The following is a 26,307-nucleotide window of genomic DNA, read 5'->3' as shown; positions in this document are numbered from 1 at the left end:
GGAGCCATCCCAAGATTCTGCCAGTTTTCTTTACCCCCTGCCTCAAAACTAGCATACCTGTCAAGTCTAGCCAACAGACCAAGCTGAGGAACCTAAGAGGGTAGGGGAAAGTGTTTTCCCTCTGCACTAGTCTAGGAAACCAGCAATTATAAAGCAGGCAATGAAAATCAGTATCCATACAAACCAGTAAAATGTGAGGAGGAATATTAACTTATGCATATTCAAGAAAATATAGCTAAATCTATTGTTTGAGAGACTGTCCTGCCGCTCAAAACCCTGATTTCCGTTTTTATTCTCTTTTCCTTATGGCCACACTACCAAAAGGAGGAGGCACTATAACATGAAATAAATCTCTCCATTTCCACATTTTCCTCAACTCACATGCAGTCAGGCTCCTGCCATGCAGGCTCTCCTACCCCTCCTTCAAAGTCACCAAGGCCACTGGGGTACATTCCACTGTCCTCATACCCTATTAGCCACGAGACACTGAGAGGGCTATTCACTACACCGTATCTTGCACAGCAAAGAAAGTTAATATTTTCCCTTCTCTTTTCAGAAAGATGCTTTGACAAGCAAATGGTATTAATTTATGTGAAGACTTTTGCAGACTGTAAATCTTAACCAAGCAAAAAGATATTAACATCAGGACTGAAGACCAAGCCAAAGTTGCTGTCAACACATTTCGGAAGGAATCTAGAAGTAATAAAAACGTCAAATTACCACTAATGTACATGTAGGACGTGAAAGAAGTATACTGATCAGAAAGTGATTCTGAGAACAGAAAACTGAAGAATTCTGATCAGATGACGAAATGTATATCCAACCCACACCCCATCCCCTCGTCCTACTTATCCCTCCGCAAGCGGGACCAGGCACACAGACATAAGGTAATTAAAGCTGGACCAATATAAAGGGAGTGAAGAAGGATAAACTAACTATAATAAAGTGAGGGTCACGAGGCTCCAAGCCTCGAGAATCTTGGGTTCCACATGCAAACACACAGCAGCAAAAAACTCCAAGACAATGAAAACGAACACGACATCGTGTCGGCCACAGGAGGGGCTGAGTCATCGGTCCTGGGGCTGAGGAAATATAAAGGTCAGGAAAGCCTGCACAAAAGAAAGGAATTAAATCTGGCCATTGGAGGAAAAGGAGAATTTCACAGCAAAAACATATGGAACGGGCACATCTGGTTTTCAGGTCCACGTGTAAGGAACATGGAAGTTGCCACTCCATCTTAACAACAAATTAAAAGCTGAACAGACTGAAAAATCAGCAACTGCTCTTGGACCCGTAAGGCAAGGGAGGACACAGAACAAACCAGTGCGCCCAAGACTGGAGAGCCAGACAGGCAAATACAGGCAGTCACGGCTTCCCAGAGCAGAGATCCACAGCTGGAAACCACCGTGGGAACCAGTGCTGGGGTAGGGAACCTCAAATCTAACTGACCAACTGCTGGAGGCTTCAGGTGACAAGTCTGAGGGTTAAAACTCCAGAGGGACTCCAAAAGAAACCCTTCTGAAATATGCTGGAACACTCTGTTCTTCCCAAGAGGGCCAGCTTCAGGGAAACTAGTTCAGCAGACCTTAACTGGCCAGGGTATTATCAGAGCCTACCTGACCTGGGGACAAGGAATACCCAATGCCAGCTGGCTTTAGCCATTCTGTCCCACCTGAGGGAGGAGAAAAAATTTCAGAAACACGTGTGAAGTTCACAGTCCAGAGGCAGAGGCTCACTAAAAGACTGACATCTAAGGATAAGACTAAGGACGCCTCCACTCCCCACACACCTCACCACCACGCAACTAAAGGCCTATTTAACAGCCGCTCCTTTTACCTGGTAGATCACATCCAGCCTTCAAGAGATAATTACAAGCCATATCAAAAGGCAAAAAACACAATTTGAAGAGAAAAAGCGAGCATCAGAAGCAGACATGGCAGGGATGTTAGAAATATCAGACCAGGAATTTAAAACAACTATGACTAATATGCTAAGGACGCTAATGGATAAAGCAGACAGTATGCCAGGACACATGGGCAATATAAGCAGAGAGGTGGAAATCCTAAGAAAGAACCAAAAAGAACTGCTACCTATCAAAAACTGTAACAAAGGGGCTTCCCTGGTGGCGCAGTGGTTGAGAGTCTGCCTGCCAATGCAAGGGACACGGGTTCGAGCCCTGGTCTGGGAAGATCCCACATGCCACGGAGCAACTAGGCCCGTGAGCCACAATTACTGAGCCTGCGCGTCTGGAGCTTGTGCTCCGCAACAAGAGAGGCCGCGATAGTGAGAGGCCGGCGCACCGCGATGAAGAGTGGCCCCCACTTGCCATAACTAGAGAAAGCCCTCGCACAGAAACGGAGACCCAACACAGCCAAAAATAAATAAATAAATAAATAAATGGATCATCACATTAAAAAAAAAAAAACTGGTTCATTCTTAAAAAAAAAAAAAAACTGTAACAAAAATGAAGAATGCCTTTGATGGAATTATGAGTAGCTAAGTGCACGGCTCAGGAAAAAAACCATCAGACACAAAATTTCAGATCCACAAGCTCAATAAACAAGTGGAATAAATGCCAAAAATCTACACCTCAGCATATCACTTTCAAATTACAGAAAATCCAAGGTAAAAAAAGAAAGCCTGAAAAAAGCCAAAGAGGAGAAAAATATACTTTACCTACAGAGGAACAAAGGATTACATCCAACTTTTCCTCAGAAACCATGCAAGCAAGGAGAGTGGACAGAAATATTTAAAATGTTGAGATGAAAAAAACCCCACCAACTAGAATTCTTTAACCTGTAAAATTATCCTTTAAAAGTGAAAGAGATATAAAGACTCTCAGACAAACCAAAACTGAGAAAATTTTTTGCCAGTACACCTGCCTTGCATGAAATGTTAAGTTCTTTAGAGAAAAAAATAACATCAGACACTCAGATCTACATAAAGCAAGCAAGAAAGCATATTAAAGAAGGAATAAGTGAAGATAAAATTTTAAATTTTATTTATCTTATTCTTAATTCATAACTGTTTATTCAAAATAATAATAGCATCAAGTTATTCAGTTGTGTGTGCTTACATATACATTATGCATTATAAATATATATTTATATGTGCATATTTTATTTTATAATATATACATTTATCTATTATATAACATATACAAAATATATATGTATACATAATGTATATATTTATACATAAATATATATTTATATAATTGTAGATATATATATTTCTGTATACTTATATATAAGTAAAATGAATGACAGCAATGATAGAGGGGCCAAGAGAAAGGAATTAGGATTAGTTTGTTATTGTAAAGTACTCACACAACCAGTGAAGTGGTATAGGACTATTTGAAAATGGACTTGGATTAGTTGTAAATGTATACTGTAAACTCTAACACAACTAGTAAATAAAGTAGAAAAAAAGTATAACTAACATGCTAAAAAAGGAGAGAAACTAGAATCATAAAATGATTTAGCCAGACTCATCAAGAAAACAAGGCAGAGGGCCCAAATCAATAAAATCAGAAATGAAAAAGAAGTTACAACTGACACCATAAAAATACAAGGGATCATAAGACTAGTATGAGCAACTATATGCCAATAAAATGGACAACCCAGAAGAAATGGACAAATTCTTAGAAAGCTACAATCTCCCAAGACTAAACCAGGAAGAAATAGAAAATATGAACAGACCAATTACCAGTACTGAAATTGAATCAGCAATTTAAAAACTCCCAACAAAAAAAAAAGTCCAGGACCACATGGCTTCACAGGAGAATTCTACCAAACATTTAGAAAAGAGGTAACAACAATACTTCTCAAAGTATTCCAAAAGATTGCAGAGGAAGGAACACTTCTGAACTCATTTTACGAGGCCACTATCACTCTGATACCACAACCAGAAAAAGATACCACAAAAAGAAAACTACAGGCCAATATCACTGATGAATATAGATGCAAATATCCTCATCAAAATACTTGCAAATTGAATCCAACAATACATTAAAAGGATCTTACACCTTGATCAAGTGGGATTTATCCCAGGGATGCAAGGATTTTTCAATATCCACAAATTAAGCAATTTGATACACTACATTAACCAGCTGAAGAATAAAAACCATATGATCATCTCAATAGATGCAGAAAAGGCATTTGATAAAATTCCGCATTCATTTATGATAAAAACTCTCCAGAAAGTGGGCATAGAGGGAACACACCTCAACATAATAAAGGCCATGTATGACAAACCCACAGTTAACATCATACTCAATAGTGAAAAACTGAAAGAATTGCTCTAACATTAGGAACAAGACAAGGATGCCCACTCTCACCGCTTTTATTCAACATAGATTTGAAAGTCTTAGTCACAGCAATCAGAGAAGAAAAAGAAATAAAAGGAATCCAAATTGGAAAGAAAGAAAGAAAGCTGTCACAGTTTGCAGATGACATGATACTTTACATGGAAAATCCTAAAGATGTCACCAGAAAACTACTAGAGCTCATCAATGAATTTGGTAAAGCTGCAGGATACAAAATTAATATACAGAAATCTGTTGCATTTCTGAACATTAACAATGAACTATCAGAAAGAGAAATTAAGGAAATAATCCCACTTACCATTGCATCAAAAAGAATAAAATACCTAGGAATAACCCTACCTAAGGAGGCAAAAGACCTATACTCCAAAAACTATAAGACACTGATGAAAGAAAGTGAAGTTGACACAAACAGATGGAAAGATACACCATGTTCTTGGATTGGAAGAACCAATATTATTTAAATGACCACACTACCCAAGGCAATCTACAGATTCAGTGCAATTCCTATCAAATTACCAATGGCATTTTTCACAGAACGAGAACAAAATATTTGAAAATTTGTGTGGAAACACAAAAGACCCTGAAGAGCCAAAATAATCTTGAGAAAGAAGAATCAAGCTGGAGGAATCACACTCCCTGACTTCAGAATATACTACAAAGCTACAGTCATCAAAACAGTATGGTACTGGCACAAAAACAGACACATAGATCAACGGAACAGGATAGAGAGCCCAGAAATAAACCCACGCATCTATGGTCAATTAATCTATGGCAAAGGAGGCAAGAGCATACAACAGAGAAAAGACAGTCTCTTCGGTAAGTGGTGCTGGGAAAACTGGACAGCTACATGTAAAAGAATGAAATTAGAATGTTCTCTAACACCATATACAAAAATAAACTCAAAATGGATTAAAGGCCTAAATCTAAGATTGGATATTATAAAACTCCTAGAGGAAAACATAGGCAGAACACTCTTTGACATAAATCGCAGCAATATTTTTTTGGATCCTTCTCCTAGAGTAATGGAAGCAAAAGCAAAAATAAACAAATGAGACCTAATGAAACTTAAAAGCTTTTGCCCAGCAAAGGAAACTATAAACAAAATGAAAAGACAACCCACAGAATGGAAGAAAATATTTGCAAACAATGTGACAGACAAGGGCTTAATTTCCAAAATATACAAACAGCTTATACAGCTCAATAAAAAAAAAAAACCCAATCAAAAAATGGGCAGAAGACCTAAATAGACATTTCTCCAAAGAAGACATACACATGGCCAACAGGCACATGAAAAGGTGCTCAACATCCCTAATTATTAGAGAAATGCAAATCAAAATTACAATTAGGTACCACCTCACACTGGTCAGAATGGCTATCATCAAAAAATCTAGAAAGAACAAATACTGGAGAGGGTGTGGGGAAAAAGGAACCCTCCTACACTGTTGGTGGGAATGTAAATTGATACAGCCACTATGGAGAACAGTATGGAAGTTCCTCAAAAAACTAAAAATAGAATTACCATATGACCCAGCAATCCCACTCCTGGGCATATACCTGGAGAAAACCATAATTCGAAAAGATACGTGCACCTCAATGTTCATTTTAGCAGTATTCACAATAGCCAGGACATGGAAGCAACCTAAGTGTCCACTGACAGATAAATGGATAAAGAAGATGTGGTATATATACACAGTGGAATATTAGTCATAAAAGAATAATGAAATAATGCTTTGCAGCAACGTGGATGGACCTAGAGATTATCATACTAAGTGAAGTCAGAGTATACAAATATCAAGATACCACTTATTTGTAGAATCTAAAAAAATAATACAAACTTACAAAACAGAAATAAACTCACAGACATAGAAAACAAACTTATGGTTACCAAAGGGGAAGGGATGGGAGGGATAAATTAGGAGTTTGGGATTAACAGATACACGCTAGTATATGTAAAACAGGTAAACAACAAGGACCTACTGTATAGCACAGGGAGCTATATTCAATATCTTGTAATAACCTACAACAGAAAAGAATCTGAAAAAGAATATCTCTATCTCTATCTATAAAACTGAATGACTTTGCTATACACCTGAATCACTGTAAATCATCTAGACTTCAATTTTTAAAAAACACAAAAAGTAGGAACAAAGAACAACAGCAACAAACAAAATAGTATCAAATATGATAGATATTAACCCAACTAAATCAATAATCACTTTGAATGTCAATAGTCTAAATGTACAATTAAAAGACATTGATTGTCAGAATGAATCAAAAAACCAGACCCAACTATATGTTGTCTATAAGAAGTGTGCCTTAAATATACAGACACATATAGACTAAAAGTATGCTAATACTAATCATAAGAAAGCATGAGTAGCTATATTAATTTCAGACAGAGCAGACTTCAAAGTAAAGAAAATTATCAGGGATAAAAAAAAGAACATTACATAATGATAAAGGGGTCAATTCTCCAAGAAGACATAACAGTTCTTAACAAACTCCATGAGACAAAACCAAATAGAACCACAAGGAGAAATAGATGCAATCACTATCATAGCTGGAGACTTCAACACCCCTCTCTCAGCAATGTACAGATCCAGCAGGCAGAAAATCAGTGAAGATATGGTTGAACTCAACAGTACCAACAGTCAACTGTATATAATTGACATCTATAGACTACTTCGTCCAACAACAGCAGAATACACATTTTTCTCAAGCTCACATGGAATACTCATGAAGACAGGCCACATTCTGGGCCATAAAATACACTATAACAAATTTAAAAGAAGAGATATCATACAATGTCTGCTCCCAGATCACAATGGAATGAAAACTAGAAGTTAATAACAGAAAGATCACTGGAAAACCCCCAAACATATGGAGATTAAACAACACACTTCTAAATAACACATGGGTCAAAGAAGAAATCTCAAAAGTAATTCAAAATTATTTTGAACTAAATGAAAATAAAAACACAACTTTTCAAAACCTGTGGCATGTAGGGGAATCAGTACTTAAAGAAAAACATATAGCATTGACTGTTATATTAGAAAAGAAAGATCTAAAATCAATAATCTAAGTGTCCGATTTACAAAACTAGAAAAAAAAAGAACAAATTAAATCCAAAGTGAGGAGAAGAAAAAAGAATTAGAACAGAAATAAATGAAATTTAAAACAGGAAATCAATAAAGAAAATCAACAAAAAACAAAAGCTGTTTCTTTAAAAAGATCAATAAAATCATTAAGCCTCCAGTCAGGTTAACAAAGAAAAAGAGAGAGGACACAAATTACTAATATCAGAAATGAAAGAGGGGACATCACTACAGATCACATGGAAATTTGGAGTATAATAAAGGAATACTATGAACAACTCTATGCTCCGAAATTCAATAACCTAGATGAAATCGACTAATTCCTTAAAAGATACAACCTGCCAAAACTCACACAAGAAGCAATGACCTGAATATGCTTATATCTATGTTAAGACATTGAATCAATAAGTAATAACCTTCAAAAATAGAAAGCACCAGGCCCACACGGGATCACTGGTGAATTCTACCAAACATTTAAGGAAGGAATTATACTAATTCTCTACAGTCTCTTTCAGAGGATAGCAGCAGAGGGAGTAATTCCTCACTCATTCTATGAGGCCAATATTACCCTAATACCCAAACCAGACAAAGACATTACAAGAAAGCTGTAGAAAATTCTCTCTCATGAACAGAGATGCAGAAATCCTCAAGAAAATATTAGCAAACCAAATCCAAAAATGTATAAAAAGAATTCACAACATTTGACCAACAGGGATTTTATCCCAGCATTGAATGCAATGCTGGTTCAACATTCAAAACTCAATTAATGTAATCCATAATGATAAGAGGCTAAAAAAGAAAAATCACATGATTATATTAATAGATGCAGGAAAATCATTTAACAAAATCTGACACTCATTCATGATAAAGACTTTCAGTAAATCAGGAATAGAGGGAAACTTTCTCAACTTGATAAAGACCATCTACAAAAGTACCTACAGCAATCATCAGACTTAATGGTGAGAAACCTGAACCTACCCTGGACCAGCAACACCAGAATCCACTGGAAGTCTCTTAGAAACACGGGATCTCAAACCCCAGCCCAGACCTACTGAAGCAGAATCTTTGGAGCTGGGACCCAGGAATCTGTACTTGAGCAAGCTCACCAGGAGACGCTTAAGCATGCTAATGTTTGAGAAGCATTGCTCTAAGAAGTTGGGAGCCATAAAATAGTAGAAAGAGGGAGAAAATAGAGGCCATGAGACTAGTATATTTCAAGGACGATACACATGTGAGTTATAGCAGAAAGGATGGCCAATTAGCTTGAGGCATGAAACTGAAGAACTTTGCAAAAGGATGGGTATATAAAGGTAAAGGAGAGGATGGCACTAAGGAGCATTGTGAGTTTTTAGGTTGAGTGATTGAGTGAATATCCACGTTTTTAATTACTATAGAGAATCCAGGGTGAGGGACAGGTTTGGAGAAGGCAAATAGGCAACTTGGTCCAGGTCACAGAGCTTGTAAGTCACACCCTCAGCCCTGGAACCCAAAGACCAGACTCTCCACATGACGCTCACCACCTCTCATGCAAAGGGCAGAAGAAATGTGTCTCAGTGAGGACTCAGCAACTTAAAGGGTTTTTAAAGGACCATAAATCAGAAATGATCAGTATGGAGCTGAATCCACATCTCAGGATAGAAATAATGGCAGTGGTTTGTGCACGTATAGATGGAGGAATATCAGGAAGAATGAGGCAAGTAAAGAAGTGACATTTCATTGGCCAAAAATGAAGTTCTCATTCTGCCTTCCAAATATCAGAGAGCAAATGCGACTGTCCCATTTCCACTAGATTTTGGTGATTCAGAAAGACAGCCTTCACCTCTATACATTAAGTGTCTTAAGGCTTGATTTATGCTACTATAAATGCATTGTTGATACTATCTTAGAGGTCCAAGGAGACTGCAAGCAACCTAGCTTTGCCTTCGTCCTGAGCAAGACACAACCTCTCAGCAGAACGACAGCTACTGTGATAACATGGGGGATTCCAGCATGGTGGCTCACAGCGGCCTGGAGACATGACTCTCCCAACCTAGGTTATTTTTTCCTCCCCAATACTGTCCCCTGACTGAGCAGAAAATGATTTAGAAGTCACATAGAAAAGCCTCCGAGTGTTTGTAATTCAACGTTCCATCAGAGTTCACTTCTCCTTATAATATTCTCCATTACCAGTTGGAAAACAAAAGTTCTAAGGAGTCTCATTGTCTTTTTGTCTCCAAATGACAAAGAAACGAAATAAACACACACAGGATGCAAACAACAAAAGCAGAGGATGGAGCAGAGAAGAAGCAGCATTCCAGCGTTTTAAAACACAGCAGATCAACATGTTTGCTGCAAATTTGCCCCAGGTCTTGAAATTACGCTTCCTGGTGATCGGAACACTTTTCGATGCAACTTCACGCAATACTTTGGGGATGGCCAAGATTTACAGTTGATTAGCCCGCATAGTTCAGCTTCTTTCTCAAAAGCTTCTAGGAAGGGATTATTTCTGTGCCCAAAGAGCCCCAGAGAATAGGGAGGGCGGCTCGCGGCCATAATGTGAATTCCCCGGACTCGGTACACTGTGCTCATTGAAGCAGATAAAGCAAAGTTAAAGAAGCATTTAGTTCTTCAGAATGCCAGCCTTAATAAGTATCTTTTTGTGGAAGGATTTAGGAGGAGGGGAGGGTTTACCCTTAGTGCAGGCATTATTTCCTCATACAAAAAGGGAAAATGTGCATACAGTTGGATGTAAAAAGCCAAAAACGCACATGCCCCCCTCGCTCCCCAAGGAAAAGATGCTGAACACACACTCGCAAACGCCAGAGCATGAATCTTCACAGCTTAATAGTCCCGAAGCCATTATGCAGCTTCTCTTGGGAAAGGCGGCTCATTCATCTGCAGCCGCCCAAGTTCATCCTTGCAGCTGTGAGAACCGGGAGGCGCGCAGCCCTCCAGAGCCCCACCTTCATCAGCAGGCGGACTCCACAAGAGCCGCATCCCGTCCGGAGGAAGAGCGGGCAGCTCCCCGGCGCCTCTCCACACAGCTGCCATCAAGGCACGTGGGAAACGTCCACGAAAGGCTGAACCGGCCACATCTGCAGGCGGCCGAACACCCAGTGACCTCTGCTTGCAGAGCGCAAGGCCCGTCCTGGCCCAGGCAGCTTCCACGGTTCTCATTCCCTATGTGGAATTCGACGCAGAATCAGTCCCTCGTAATTACTTAAAACACCCGGTGTTTAATAAGGCAATGCCATGTGATCCCAGTTTTCTAACCACCAGCACACGTCTCCCCTTCAGCTCCGCCTTACCGCGACCTGTCTTCCAACACGAAAATACATCAACATCTATGTGAACTGAGCTACTGACGTAAGGAAAAGCACATGGAGATGCACACGCTGTAGCTTGAGTGGGATTTCTGCTGTAGCTAAAGAAGGTGAAATGCCCAGTTCATCCACATCTATTATTCTGTGCCTAAAATTTTCAAGAGAAATTCCCATAACCTAAGGCAGACTGGGAAGGTTCTTCATAGACATCAACGTTTGCTACTCTAATAGATACTATAATAGAGAGAAAGAAGAAAAGAAGGAAAGAAAAAAGGAAGGGAGGGAGGGAGGGAGGGAGGGAGAGAGAGAGAAAAAGTAAGTAAAGAGAAAGAAAAGGGAAAGGGAGGGAGGGAGGGAGGGAGGAGAGCCATCTTTACAAAGTGCACATTTTAAGTCATTGCCTCCCCCATGCGAATGGAAAATGAACTCACCCACATTGGTAGCTCTGCTCTGAAAAGACCCAGTTGAGAGAAGTTCTTTCTTTATTGTGTGGTTTTAAAGACTATTCTTTGACCTCTGCTATTTATGCCTTAAGATCTGTGAAGACAGGGCCAAACCCCTTTGGCTCGAAAAGGCGCTCACAAACAAAAGCTTTTCACCTTTGTTCCACTTACCTCATTCCCCCTCAGAACACGTCCATACGCACCCCCTGGTTTCACAACTTAAACTGCATTTTCTTCTTTCTTTTGCCCAGTCACAGCCATTACCTAACTGACAAGTGGCCACCTTCGCTCCTTTCCAAGGAGTGAAGCCCTAGTCGTCAGCACCAGCTGAAAGAGCTCTGCTAGGAATATAGATGTCTTGTCATCTCACCTCAGTGAACCATGAAACTGTGGATAAAATGGTTCAGGAAACTAAACAACGCACGAGGCAAGTGCAGCCACAATGGGGCATTTCTCTAGTTATTTGTAATTTTAGGGATTTATGGATTTATCTATTGCCTTTCTCACTCCTAAAAGGATTCAAGACAATTTACAAAGATCCATAGGATACAGCTAGAAAACAAATCTTACGTGTGTGTGATAAAAACAAGATAAAGGAAAATAAAAACTGGAGTCAGGGATAAAGCTACTTCCCATATACACGGGATAAATTTCAGTAACCTTGTTAAAGTAGGTGATTTTGTTTATCATTCAGCTTTCTAACAGTCAGTTCTAAGGGGAAAACACAGTGTCCACAGTTTCTAAGGGACGCATAATTAGTACTGATAAAGTGAACACAATGAACGCTTTCCCAAGTTTTCTCCTAAAGATGGCATGGAATAACAGACCGATGTCCTTGGCAAGTTCCTCAGAGTGGCCTCGGTGACTGGGCTTGTGAGATAGTTTCTGAGAATATTACACGTGCTGCATTGCAGCAACATGGGATTCAGTAAATGTCATTTGTTAAAGGACAATTTTGAGATTGTGAAAGAACATAGTTAGTCCTGTAATGGAGGCATGGATTGTACAGCATCTGGAAACTATATATCTATCAGGCATGTATAAATACTGTTTCTCTCTGGTGCCTTTTGGTACTGCAAGGATACAAAAGGTTTGATATTCTAGCTCTTGGCAAGTACCAGGAGAGCAGCGGCTTGTTGATACGTCACTGTCATTTCACAGCCAGCAGAACTGCTGTTAGCTCTGACATCCACAGCAAAAATTACAGATCCTAATGAGGATGACTGTTTGAATAAAAACGTCATCCTAACTCTGCCTAGACACGCATCAAAGAAGATGAAGGGAGTACTTGATAAAGATCCTCCTTAGGAAAAATTTTCTCTTCCAAGCCAGAAGAAAACAAAAGGTACAAACTCACTGGTAGATCCCATGCACAGCTACAGTAATTTTAGGCTGAAAAAGAGTTTAGAACAAATGCCCAGCTTAGCCATTAAACATACACACACACACACACACACACACACACACACACACACACACACACACTTCATATTATAACCAAGCAGCACCTTATGGGACCTTCCCAGGACAGACCATCCCCCCATGTCCTCTGCATTCCTCTTGTTTGTAGAAAAACTTTAGCCTCCTAGGCTTTCCCTGAGTTCCAAAGAACAAATTTCATCTGAGAAGTGAAAAATGCAGAAACAAAGGAAAACAGTCAAGCAAGACAAAATAATAATAGTTTAGCCATTAAACAAAATCAAGGACGTTTGTTTCCTTCTCAAGGGCTATAGATAATATTCTGAGCCATGTCCTTGGGCTGTTTTGGAGATACTGAAACCCCCACCAGGTGGAAGAAGTTAACTTCATGTTGACCAGAAGCATGTTGACCACAAGCACGTTGACCCCAGACCAGCTGGAACCAGAAGGTTGATGACGTTGACTCCCAAAATACCACCAGGTTACCTCACCACCAATCAATCAAAATTATGTCCACAAGCTGATCATGCACCTGCAACCCTTCTCCTCACCAAGTCATTAAAAACCTTTCCCTGAAAGCCATTAGGGAGTTTGGGTCTTTTGAGCACGAGCTGCCCATACTCCTTTCTTGGCCTTGCCATCAACACTACACTTTCCTTCACCACAACCCAGGGTCAGTAGAGTGGGTTTACTGCACGGGCGATCAGACCCAAGTTTGGTTCAGTAACAACATCACCCAAAGAACATCATGCTTTGAGCAATGAATCTTACAGAAAGTCCTATGACCCCAAATATTAGAAAACAAATATACTAAGGTAATTGAATGTGATTATTTATAGGATGAAGGAAGTTCTTCCACATCAAATAGATAATAAGTGAGAAATCTTAAGAAAAATTAATTTTTCAAATAATTAGCCTATATTCCTTCTTTAGGCAAATTAGACACAAGAGCATCTCCTAGTAAAGAGAGTGTCAGCTAGTAAAAACAGAGTTGAAATTAATACCTAGGTTTATTTCCCTATAACAACTGCTCTTTTACAAACATAGAGCAATAATCTTTCCAAGACAGACCGTGTACCAACACATATTAGGCTTCTAAGAGGAATTCCTGTGTATATTAGGTAGAACAACTTGACCCTCATGTCAAGGATTACCTACAGGATGGGGTCACAATCATGAACATAGAAAAGCAAATGCTGACCCCCCACTAAATTCAAGAGAGAGTTTTCACCTCAGTGGAGACTACTTCTCCTTGGAGAAGGCAGGGCAACTCAGCACAATGACGTATTCAGTGCCCACAAATTCTGCCCTCCCCGGCTTATTGAAGTCCAGGTCTGTCTTCTTTGTAAAACATAACCATTCCCATCCCTCAATCGACACTGGTGCTCTTTGCCAGTTGCCAGCTCAAACCCAACATCTTCAAGCAATCGGAGCTCATCCAGGCTCCTCTGTGTGCCTTCTGATGAATACATTACAACTTCAAAACGTCTGTCAGACCATAATCACCATGTGACGCATCCTGACGTAGACGTGTTTCATATGTTCAAAATGCATTCCCTTTCTAAAGCCAGCTTTCAGGAACCCTTCCTCAGTCATGAACCAAATAAGAGATTTCGTTTGCATCTTCTTTCATCAGATGGAAGGAGAAATTAATAGGAAGAGCTGAGGAAGGGGTGAGGATAAAGACTTACACAGAGGTGCTTTTTCCCCTCCACATGTCTTTGAAGTTTACAGCAGGTGGAAGTCTTTCACATCCGTAAAAACCGATATGGAAAATCAGAAACACGTTGGGCTATTAACATGTCACATGTTGGATTTAAATCCAAATAAGAACCTGTTCTTTTCCTTAAATATTGATTGTGCTATGAGCCTGGCCAAGTTTTGCAAGTTATTGCAGCACACAGGCTAGTTTCCAGGCTAAAAAAACCCTGGAATGTTCCAGCTACTGATGGCTAATGATCGCCCCAAAGCACACTAATATGTTTGATAAAAGTTCCCAGCGTGAGGGCAGAAAACACTTACCATAAGAATGACAGTGTGAGGGAAAGCAAATCAGTGACACCAGTTCAGGCTGCCTTCCGTGCTGAAGGCTCCAATTAGAGCTGTGAGCTTGCATTCCAGGAGGCGGTGACAGATGGCAAATCTCTCATTGTTAAAATCATCAACTCACCGATCCACCTGCCTGAGCCCTAGCAGGGACCCTGCTGGGAGCCTTCGCTGATTCTCACAAACCTCAGCACTTACCACTTCAGAAATGAAGTTTTGAAACTAGGTGTTCATTTAGCTCCCCCATTTGTAAGTTCTTTTTGTTTTTATCTGTTGTTCCACATTCTCTCACTTTGTTCTTTCTTTTTTCTCCATTTCTGCCTTCACCTCAGAGACGATACCGACTTGAATGTTCCCCTACAGTGACACTGGATGGAGTACTTGAGAATGTAGCTACACATGGACCCCTAACTCAAGGTTGCTGACGATGTGATTTTTCAGCTGCATGGAGACCAGGAAATCCAAGAGCTCAGGTCTCCCGGAGGAGAGACTTCATCTCTTGGTAAGCACAAAAGCACATAATGGTCTTTGGGGTACTTAAAATTATGCCATTTACTGGCATGATGTTATAGGATAGTCTAACAAATGTGCATTTGACAATTTTTACTCATCATGCTAGTACAATATTGCATGTACAGACTGGTATTTCAAAAGAACACTAGCCAAACTTTCACACACCTCACAATTTTTCATAGGCATTCCATACACATTTTAATTCCACTGGTTTAAGGAAATAGAATATTTCTCTTCTCTTCCTAGATTATCACATCCCATTTACTTAGAAATAATATCATGATCATTACTTATGGAAATAATAACATTGGTATCCAAAATAAAGGGAATTAATTATAACATTGGAGAAGTTTTCTACTCCTCCAGTGGCACAAACCTACAACTTCTCTTGACAATCAATGTCAATGGTGGCTTTGCCTGTGAAATAATTGGTACCTCCCAAAAGATATCAATATGTTGGACAAGAGGTGCTCAGTATACATCAACTTTGTCCTTGAAGTTGATTACACAAAATCAGGGAAAACTGTATGAATATCAGTAAGTAGTACAATAGGCTTTAAATGTTTTAAAGGATATAAAACAACTGAAATTTCAAACTGTTGTATACTAGAATATTACAAAAAATAAACTGTTCAACTTTGGTTCTTTGGGTGTTTGGACATAGTGCGTTTCCATGGGTGCCTGAGTTTTCGTTTTCCTCCTTAAGATGTATTTTCCTGGGGCTCTATGGATTTACAGTCATTACCACATAAATCATAGAAAGCATCTAACACAACGCAAAAACCTTCAACAGTCACATTCAGTCATGTTTCTGGGGTTTGACCTTTATCCAATAAATTTCACAGATGTCAAATGAAACTGTCCAGATGTTCGTACAAGCAAAACCAATCTTCCTCACCTCTAAATTTGGCTCTGAATAAACCTGGAAAATCACTAAGAATCTGGAGTTATAGCCCTTATAAGAACCAAACTCCCACCGAGATCAAAGCAACATGCCACCGCACCAAGATTGAGCCCTAAATTACTGCTTTTCAACTCAAATCCTCACAACCAAATGGGAAACAAAAGTCAAGTGAGTGAGTTATAACACCCAAAAGGAGAAGGACGAGAACGCCTGCTCCCCAGACAGGGGTGGGTGTCAACAAGAATGCCATTCTTAGATACAATGTTTAGAAAGGTAACTGAGCAGCATAAGGGCAAAGGATGCTTATTTTATAAAGTAAATGCATGACTCGCATGCAAATATCAAATGAACAAGTGTCAAAGATTTAACTCGTGAAATGCTGCAAGAACCAGTAATATGTTACATGTGGTTCAAAGGAGAAATCCAAGAAATACAAATATAAATATATTCACACACAAAAACAAACGCTAGAATGGATTTACAGCTAGATGCAAAATGGTCTATTGATGGGGGAAGCATCAATTGCAATACACTGCACACAACCATTTGCATTTCCATGGACAAGATTCATCTGCATTATTATCAGCTTTCTACATTTACAGAGTAAGAAAATAGCTCAAAGACGATGAACAATGCAGATAACCTGCAAGGGTGCAAGAGAGGGGACATCCAGCCATCTTTCTGCCCATCTTGAAGTGCTCCACAATTTTTACTGGCTCTAATAATCGCGTTTTAACACTGAATTTTCAAAAGTTAATTGTGATTTGATGTCTTCTTACTGTTGTTTACCATTCCTTCGTTCATTCAACAAAGCCCCGCAAGCTGACCAACAACGTTCCACACAGGAGGCTAGAAACTGCCCATTTTTTAGTTTGAATACATCAAGATATGTCTTTGTATTGAGAGACAAATGCAACTTTACTGTTTTGTTTTTGACTGCTTTTACATATGTGAATGCAATGGCAAACTCTGGCAAATGGGCAAATCCAACCTGGCACTTGTTTGTGTACAGCCAGCGGGCAAAGAATGGTTCTTACATTTTTTAATGGTTGGGAAAGATAATAAAATTTCATGACATGAACATTACATGAAATTCAAATTCCAGTGTCCAAACATAAAGCTTTATTGGAACACAGCCACTGTCCTTTGTTTAGGTACTATCTATCACTGATTTCATGCTGCAGTGGCCACATGAGTAGTTGCCACAGAGACTTTATGGGCTACAAAGATGGAAATATTTACTATCTGGCCTTTTACAGAAATTGTATATGATGTGGACTTCCCTGGTGGTGCAGTGGTTAAGAATTCGCCTGCCCATGCAGGGGACATGGGTTTGAGCCCTGGTCCCAGAAGATCCCACATGCCATGGAACAACTAAGCCCGTGTGCCACAACTACTGAGCCTGCGTTCTAGAGCCCACGAGCCACAGCTACTGAGCCCGCGTGCCACAACTACTGAAGCCCGCGTGCCTAGAGCCTGTGCTCCGCAACAAGAGAAGCCACCTCAATGAGAAGCCCGCGGACCGCAACGAAGAGTAGCCCCCGCTCACCGCAACTAGAGAAAGCCCTCGCGCAGCAACGAAGACCCAACGCAGCCAAAAAATAAATAAATAAATAAATAAATTTATTTAAAAAAAGAAATGGTATATGATGAGCATTAGAATTCCTAACATATAATGAGCCCCTGAAAAGGTGCTTGGCGCATACCACATGCTCGGTAAATTATATGTTTATTCTCCTTCATATAAGAAAGTAAAACTGCTGAGAATAGGAGTGGTTCTTCAATTCCTTTATAACCCACAAAATGCACAGACCAGGGTTTTTCAACCTCCCTCGGCGCTACTGAGCTTGGAGCTTCTTCACTGTGAGGGCGTCTTGTGCATTGTAGTTTGTCAGCATTCCTGACCTCCACCCACTAGATGCCAGTAGTGACAACCAAAAATGTCTCCCGCCATTGCCAAATGTCCCCTTGGGAGCAGAATCGCTCCAGCTTGAGAACCACTGGCCTCAAACCGTGCAGGACAGTAAGTCACTGCTCTGCATCATCTAGGAGCTAAATGATGCTAAAGACCCCTGACTTCACAGTACTGGCTTCATTATAGGAGGAAGATTTTCCTAATTAATAATAAATAATCATGATAAGTTACATGGACACAAAATGGATTATAACCTTTCTCCTGAAGGTAATACAGTAATGATGTACTTTGGGGGAGGAAGGAAATGTTCCCTATGGACTTCATTCATGGATTCATTCACAAATATTTGGTGAGCAACTACGCTGTGCCAAACACCATTCTAGGCTTGAAAATACCACAATGAACAAAGAGAACTCAGTCGATGCCCCTCGGAGCTTACTTTCTGGTGAAGGAGACAGACTCTCAGAGATAAAGGAACAACTATATAATGTCGTGTGGGTACAATACGGCCGAGGAAGTGTGTAAATGGGTGGGAGGTGACCTGGGAGGGCAAGGCTGAGAAGGTGGCATTTGTGCTGAGACATGAATGGGGTACGGTGAGCTGGGTGACTGCGGAAGGAGCCTTCTGGTGGAGGGAAAAGCAGGCTTGATGGGGGTAAAGCAGAGGAGAAAGTTGGAGAGAGAGCACAGGCAGACAAGACAGGGCCGATGTTTTAGACTGAGTGAGGTAGGAAGATATGAAAAGGTGTGAGGCAGACAGCAGCAAGATTCAGCTTGTATGTTTAAAGGGTCTTTCCAGCAGCCACGTGGGTAGAGTAGAAGCTGGGAGACCCAAGAGGATGCTCCTGGATTGGTCCAGGCAAGAGATGATGGCAGATTGGACAAGGCAGGCAGTTAGATGGGAAGAAGAACTCACCTTCTGGAGGGATCCTGAAGGTGATGGGCTTTGCAAACACAACCAGAACTAATCAGAAAGTGTGTACTTTCTATAAAATATTACGTAAACTTTATCTTTTAACAGATATTCAGAAAAATTATATCATCAGCATTACTTCTTGATTTGGTGAGGTGTTTTTACTCTTCTGTCCCAATATTTGCTCAAAACGGTTTTTCAAGTTGTTGGTCTCTATACAACACAGACCAGGAGACGGCATTCCAAACTTTAGTTCACCTCTACTGATTTGCTGAGTGATTCCAGGACATTATCCAATATGTATGTGCCTGAATTTCCCCATGTGTAAAATGGAGTTACCACCGCTCACCCTTCACCTCATTAACCTAAAAAGCAAAGGAAAAGCCTACACAATGCTTCATGAATCTCAGAAGAAGTGCAAACTGTAATTATCTGCAAATGTATCCCATGGTGATAATATCCAAAAGAGATGAACTTTGATTAACATGTAAGATTCATCCCCAAGGATTCAGACTAAAGACAACCCTTAAATTTATGTTGGCTTTGTACTATATTCCAAAGTTTCTGTTGAAGTTATCTATGACTTATTGATTCATTTTTGCTTTCAGGCAAAAGGAATTGAGTTCTTTTCTTGTCAAGTTCAGTCTCTCGTGTCAGCCTTGATCATTCAATTACAAAATATGGTTTAACAATCTGTATTCCCTAGGGCTTCAATGTTCTTTAATTAGGATATTTTAAAAGCAGTTTAAATGAACGTGTCCCATTCAAATTTCAAGTGTGTAAAAAAAAATTAATTTCTTGATGGCATAAGGAGCAAAGAGGTGCTTATGAGAAATAATACTGATACAACAAGTTATCATTCATGTAATACCCAACTAACAAAACTGGACAAAAACACTACTTATGAAATCTAGTCAGTCTCATAGCCATACATTCATATATATATATATATATATATATATACACACACACACACACACACACATATATATATATCCTCTCCTGCAGTGATGACATAAAAAAATTACCCAGAACACCAACTGAAGAACAATTAATATAATAGATAACCAGAAAATACCTTATCAGAGCAAATATGTATGATATTATATAAAAAGAGTAAAAGGATCATAAACCAGACATTTCATTTCTGCCCAGGATCTAGAGAGTCAGAACTAAGCAAAGTTTATTTTCACCAAATTATTTCACATTCACAGAATAATTCTGTTCTGTTTTTAATAACGTTCATGCGGATTAAATGACACAACGCATGCATGAATGTCAGAATGTATCATTATAGTGAAGTTTTAGGTTTAGGAACATTATTCTACAATCATTTACTTTGAGATAATTTGTTTGAAAGACCTTTGAAACTAATAATGTTCTTCATAAATATGCTGTTTCATATTATTGTGTATTGCTCAGGCGAAATTTTGGTTGTAAAATAAAGGAATGCTTCAATTTTCGGTCTAATACTCGTAACCATGAAAGAAATCTCATCAAACACTATTACAATCCCAAAGTACTGCAGTATTTATAGCAAGTTTAAACTTTATTCACTTATATAATCTGAATATAAAACCAACTTTGAGACTGGAGCTAAAGCATATATATACATATATACTCTCTATATACACATATAAATATATTTAAAGATGGTGATGTTTGGAGACTGAGGTAAGAAATCTATGCTATGAAACATATGAATGAGTATAATGATAGCTTTGGAGCATGTGTGTGCAACAAGAAATACTCAAAGATAGAAAAGAGACTGCTTAGTTAAAGAATCAGATTAGTGAACGAGCAATTCCCACACATAAACACAATAAACGCATACAAAACAACTTAGGTGTAAGTAGAATGCATTAAATCTTCTCGTGCAATCAGAAGATGTTTTCTCCTTAAAAATACTTTTGATTGAAATAATTAGAGAATAAAGAGAGAAATAAGGTAGTATACAGAAATGTTGACACATGTATCTTGATTGCAGTGGTGGCTACACTAACTAAATCCATACATGTGATAAAATCTCATAGAACTATATACATACCTTGTACCAAGGCAATTTTCTGCTTGTGATATTGTTCTACATATACGTAAAGGGTAACCACTGGTGGGAAATGAATGAAGAGTACATGTGATTTCTCTGTACTAGCTTGGCAACGTCCTGTGACTCTACAGTTGTTACAAAATGAAATGTTTTTTAAAATACTGATACAGTTGTAGGGAACATACCTTAGAACATTGCTTGTGATTCTGGCACCAAACCAGGGAACCGTTGTTCTGCAAAAAGAAAAAGAAATATTGACTCATTAAATAATTTTCTATTTGGAATCTACATACACCTGTGTGTATTAATATAATTTTAAAATACTTGCATTAATGAAAGACTAATTTTGCCACCCTGATATATGTCTCTCTTCCTAAAATGGGAAATCATTTTTTGCCCTTGACTTTATGAAACAAATACATATAAAATAACGAAGATTTCAACGTGTTTCAAAAGGAAAAGTGTCTGAGCCACCTCTCGGGTGTGCTGAGCAACGGAATACAGACCAACAGGAAAATGAATGCTAGACGGTTCTTCCATAGTAAGCAGCTGTGGTAAATTTACAAGTTGGCATCCTGGAGGCTTTCAATTTTAACCAATTCAGTAATAATTGTTTGAGCCTGGAAGTCAAATCCCATGGGAAAAACCTCCTCTTTCCCTTTCACTGGGATGTGTGACTCTGGACAAGGGACTTACTATGTCTGTCCCTCAGTGTATCTGTCTGTAAAGCATAAGGACAATATCTCCTGCATGAGGTCAGTGGGATAACTAAGTGAGACACAATCCACTTCACACAGCTTGACAGTTACTCAACACGTACCAAATACTAGGACTAGGATTTATTTGTTCATTAAAATTTATTTTATTGAAGTATAGTTGATTTACAATGTTGTGTTAATTTCTGCTGTCCAGCAAAGTGATTCAGTTATATAAATATATACATTCTTTTTCATATTCTTTTCCATTATGGTTTATCACAAGATATTGAATAGAGTTCCCTGTGCTCTACAGTAGGACCTTGTTGTTCATCCATTCTCTATATACAATAGTTTGCATCTCTTAACCCCAAACTGCCAATCCTTCCCGTCCCCAACCCCCCTCCCGCTTGGCAACGACAAGTGTGTTCTCTATGCCTGTGAGTCTATTTCTGTGTTGTAGGTAAGTTCATTTGTGTCACATTTTAGACTCTACATATAAGTGATATCCTGTGATATTTGCCTTTGACTAACTTCACTTAGTATCATAATCTCTAGGTCCATCCATGTTGCTGCAAATGGCATTGTTTCCTTCTTTTTTATGGCTGAGTAGTATTCCATTGTATATATGTACCACATCTTCCTTATCCATTCATCTGTCGATGAACACTTAGGTTGCTCCCATGTCTTGGCTATTGTAAATAGTGCTGCAATGAAGATAGGGGTGTGTGTATCTTTTTGAATATAGTTTTGTAGGACTATGATTTATTATCCCTAGTATTTGAATTTCTGCTTGAAACTTGTCTTTCCACATGACTAAAATTTTGGTGATGGTTGGACTGTGATATTTACATCAGATTGTTCTACGCTGGGGTGGTTGTAACAGATAACAGAAACAGTCACCCAAAAATTAAGATGCTGTGGCCTCTTGTTCTTTGAAGTTCAAGGTTGGGTATGAGATGAAGTAGTCCATTTCCTATGTATGAATGCCTACACTTATAATTTTAAGAACATCGGTATGAATAGAACAGCATCACCTTTGCTTGCAGTTAAAAGAACATTGAACCAATAATGTATCTTTTGAAAAATACTCTTATTACACGTTTATTGATACATAATTCACAAACACAAAAGTTAATCATATAACTCAGTGGTTTTCAGAAGAAAGGCTGTGTGACCATCACCACTAATTTCTGAACTTTCTCATCAGCCCTGACAGAAAGCAGTACCCAACAGCAGTCCTTCCACCCAGGTCCTGGCCACCACGAACGTACTTTCTTTCTCTATACATTTACCTACTCTGGACACTTCTCATAAACGGAATCATACAATACGTAGTCTTCTGTGTCTGGCTTCTTTCATTTCATAATGTTTTACATTATGTTAGGTGATATGGTATTTTTGCTTCACCCATATTGTCACGTATGTCAATACGTCATTCTTGTTCGTTGTCACCTTCCATTGTACGGATATTTGCTCTTCCATTCACAATCATGTCTCTTAATAATGCAGGATTCCCAAAACCACTGGGTAGATCTCAACTGTTTAGGATTAGAAATTTTCCTCTCCTATCTAAACATCACTCGGCTATAGATCTCAGTCCCACAGTAAGGCTTTAGCTATTAAATCTCTGCACCATACGGCCCTTTCTCCTTTACAGTCTTAACTCCCCAAAATTGCTGAACATACCTGCAATTTAGATAATCTGGTATCAACCTACTCATCCCCTTCTTAAGGTCCGCACATCCTCAGGGGGCCCTCATCTCTCTCTACGTATCAATGTTCATCAGTCCGACAAACAAGGGCTGAAGCTGGAGCAGTACATGAACAGCCTGGGCTGAGGTTAAGTATGATCTTTGGCAGGGTTGACATCAGAGAAATAATTAGATTGGGCAGAGGCCAAAGCTGGACAAACAGTGGACATGGTTTAATTACTGGAAATGATGTGTTAGTAAAAAGGGTGCAAGAAAGAGGGCATTATGGGCAAATTGGTGTTTCAGAAAAGGAGCCCTTGGCCTGGTGACAAACTCAAAGTTCACAGCGGGGTTAGGCAGACTGAGCTGTCGGTCATAAACAGGGTGACAACTGCAACAAAAAGCAGGGGCCAGACGTTGAGGAGTATATTATCACAGGAAAGCTGACAGCAGGGTTCAGGCACTTTGGAGAACATCCGCCCTCATTGTCTTTTCCCGGAAGGGTCTTTGGTCCATGCGGGGTTGGGTCCTGCTGGGACTTCCGAGGACCACGTCTGTCAGAGAACATCCCGGCCCCAACTTGAGTGCTCTGTGCTCACATCCCAGAGATGGGAACCAGTGAGATTCCTTCTAAAGAGACTCAGGGCTGAAGTGAATGGACGCCAATCTAAGAGACTAGGTCAGGGCCAGATCCTGACGACCTTCTGCCTCCTCGTGTCAGGTCAGAGGGTCCTGCTCCTTGCTCTGGGAACCTTGACCTCGGACCAGCTTCCACCTCCTTCCCCTCCAGGTCTTCCTTTTCCTGGACAGATGGGCAGGACCTCTGGAGGTCTGCCTCTGCTGCATTTGCTGCACTGCTCTTGAAAGATGTATCACACACACCCTCTCCTGCTGTAGGATCTGTTTTCTTTGATCTAAGCCTTAGCTCCTCAACTAGAGCGTGGTCCAGCAGACCGGCCTTCCTGTTTGCTGTGTGCTTCAAAGTTTCACACTAGCAACTGGACCAGCTCCTGGTTCTCACAGAGGTGGCCTCCATCAAAGGCCACGCAAAGGTGACTGGGCCTGCAAAAGTAGGCGTGGCAACTGCTGCCTGCCCCCAATTAGTGGCTGACAAAAATATTACCAGTGGGGTAATATGCCACTGACCTGATTATTATCGATAAATATTATCATGATTACATGACTAGCCACATCTGTATAGCAGGCACTTGCTCTGGTGTTGGACATATTCAGCCCCACATAATCATCCCATATACGACACAAGTTTCATTTACCCATTTTCTACTTAAGAAACTGGGAGTCAAAGACGGCAACTAAAATATGGACATCCTGAAGCCAGTGGTTAAACTCAACTGTGAGTGCCCCAGTGAGGAAAGCTGAGTGAGACACAGGGTGAGATTTACAGTGGGCTGTGAAGGAATCTCCGGGTTTATAATCTTGGAAGGAGAGTAGAATTGGTCCAGACAGTCCTGAACGCTGTAAGCTCAGGGAATAGCAGATCGGATGAATGGGCTGGAGCAGACAATAGGAGAGGAAGCTGGCTGAATAGGTAGAAAGCAGATTACAGTGGATTTTGACTTATTGGAAATAAAGTATTTTATTTAGTAAATGTCATTGGGTTTAAAAGAAAATAGAGGATTAGATCTGTGAAACGCTCTGGTCATGGCACACCTTGGTTAGAATTCTTTTGTTCCCTTTGTAGATAAAATGGTCCAACCTCAACAATAAAAGAATCCAGCAAAGACTGTCTTCAGCCGCCCAGCAAATGCAAACTCTGCTGCAGCTCCCCCCATGCTGAAACACAGCGTTCCCTGTCCTATTGGCTCGTATACCCCAATAAGCCACAAAGCCCATCTGTTGTCTACATTTTATTGGGAATTAATATCAATGCATTTCCTCAACCAAAGCATTTTCATTTTAAGCAAACTTTCCCATTAATCATAAAATGAAAAGCTGTCATTAGAAAGAAATATTCGGGGCAACAGCGCGAGCAGGCATGGAAGATTATTGTGATTATAATCATTTCTTTTTTCATTACTGAAGATAGTATGTCACAGTTTGCTTGGGAAGATTAAAAAGGTAATCCATGCAAAGTATTTAGCAAAATATTTGGCACAGAGTTAGATGTAAAAAAAAAAAAAAAAAAAAAAGAAAGGCTACTGTGATTATTGATGTTACTTTGTTTGCCATTATTTGTGTTCTGAGGAGTGGAGGAGGAAGCCTGGACTTACAGTCTCCCAGCTCCTGTGTATAACACTCATCCTATGCTAACCGGTTCCATCTTATTAGTGAGGCTTGGGGGGTAGGAGGTGGGACGGGGGGAATTATCATGGTTTTTTTCCCTGGGTGGCAGCAATTTTCCAATGTTTGCCAATGTGATGAGAGGGCAATTGCTTTAATTGCCTTTGATTGGCCATTTGTATTTCCTTTACGGTGAACTGTCTATGCATTTTACCATTTCTATTTTGGATGGTTTACCCTTTTCTTAGCAATTGTAGCAGCTATTAGTACCAATTAGACTTAATAATAATTTGTCTGTAATAGGTGTTGTAAAATGTTTCCAGTGCATCATTTGCCTTTTGAATTTATTCATGGAGTTTTCTCTATGCAGAAATTTTCTACACACACACACACACACACACACACACACACACACACATACATTTCCACCCTATTTCTTTTTTGGGTTTTGGGTTTCCTATTTTTCTTAAAACAATCCCCCCCCCCAACGTCAAGGTTTTGCAGCTGCCCTATGCGTTTGCCTTTATCAGTCAGCATCGGCCATACAATACAATTTACCTCTACAAAGAACTTCTAAGAACCCTGCCTAATGGCATCAAGGATGTCTATAAACCCCTGAGTAACTCCAGCCACTGTGTTTGGGCCAGGTGTGCACGTACATTGCACCATCCACCTACGTTGCTTACCTGGAATGCTCTTTGAGCAGGAAAGCAATGCAAAAAGACAAGAATCCCGGTACATTTCAACATCCCG

The 26,307-nt window shown here is 39.7% G+C and overlaps 1 protein-coding gene across 1 annotated transcript in view; it reads right to left on the bottom strand.

Moving 5' to 3' along the window:
* Positions 1–26,307, bottom strand: part of LOC309653697 (uncharacterized protein) — a gene marked incomplete at its 3' end in the record, with an annotated part of 111,830 nt that overhangs the window by 53,096 nt on the left and 32,427 nt on the right. Inside the window, exon 2 of the mRNA XM_082478538.1 lies at positions 21,110–21,157. Coding sequence (XP_082334664.1) covers positions 21,110–21,157 — 48 coding nt within the window. The remainder of the gene's footprint in view (positions 1–21,109; positions 21,158–26,307) is intronic.

This window comes from Balaenoptera physalus, assembly GCF_965194825.1.
Source record: "Balaenoptera physalus genome assembly, contig: HAP1_SCAFFOLD_929, whole genome shotgun sequence".
NCBI classification, from domain to species: domain Eukaryota; kingdom Metazoa; phylum Chordata; class Mammalia; order Artiodactyla; family Balaenopteridae; genus Balaenoptera; species Balaenoptera physalus.
The sequence above is the reverse complement of the archived record's forward strand: the minus strand, read 5'-3'. Positions and strand labels throughout refer to the sequence as shown.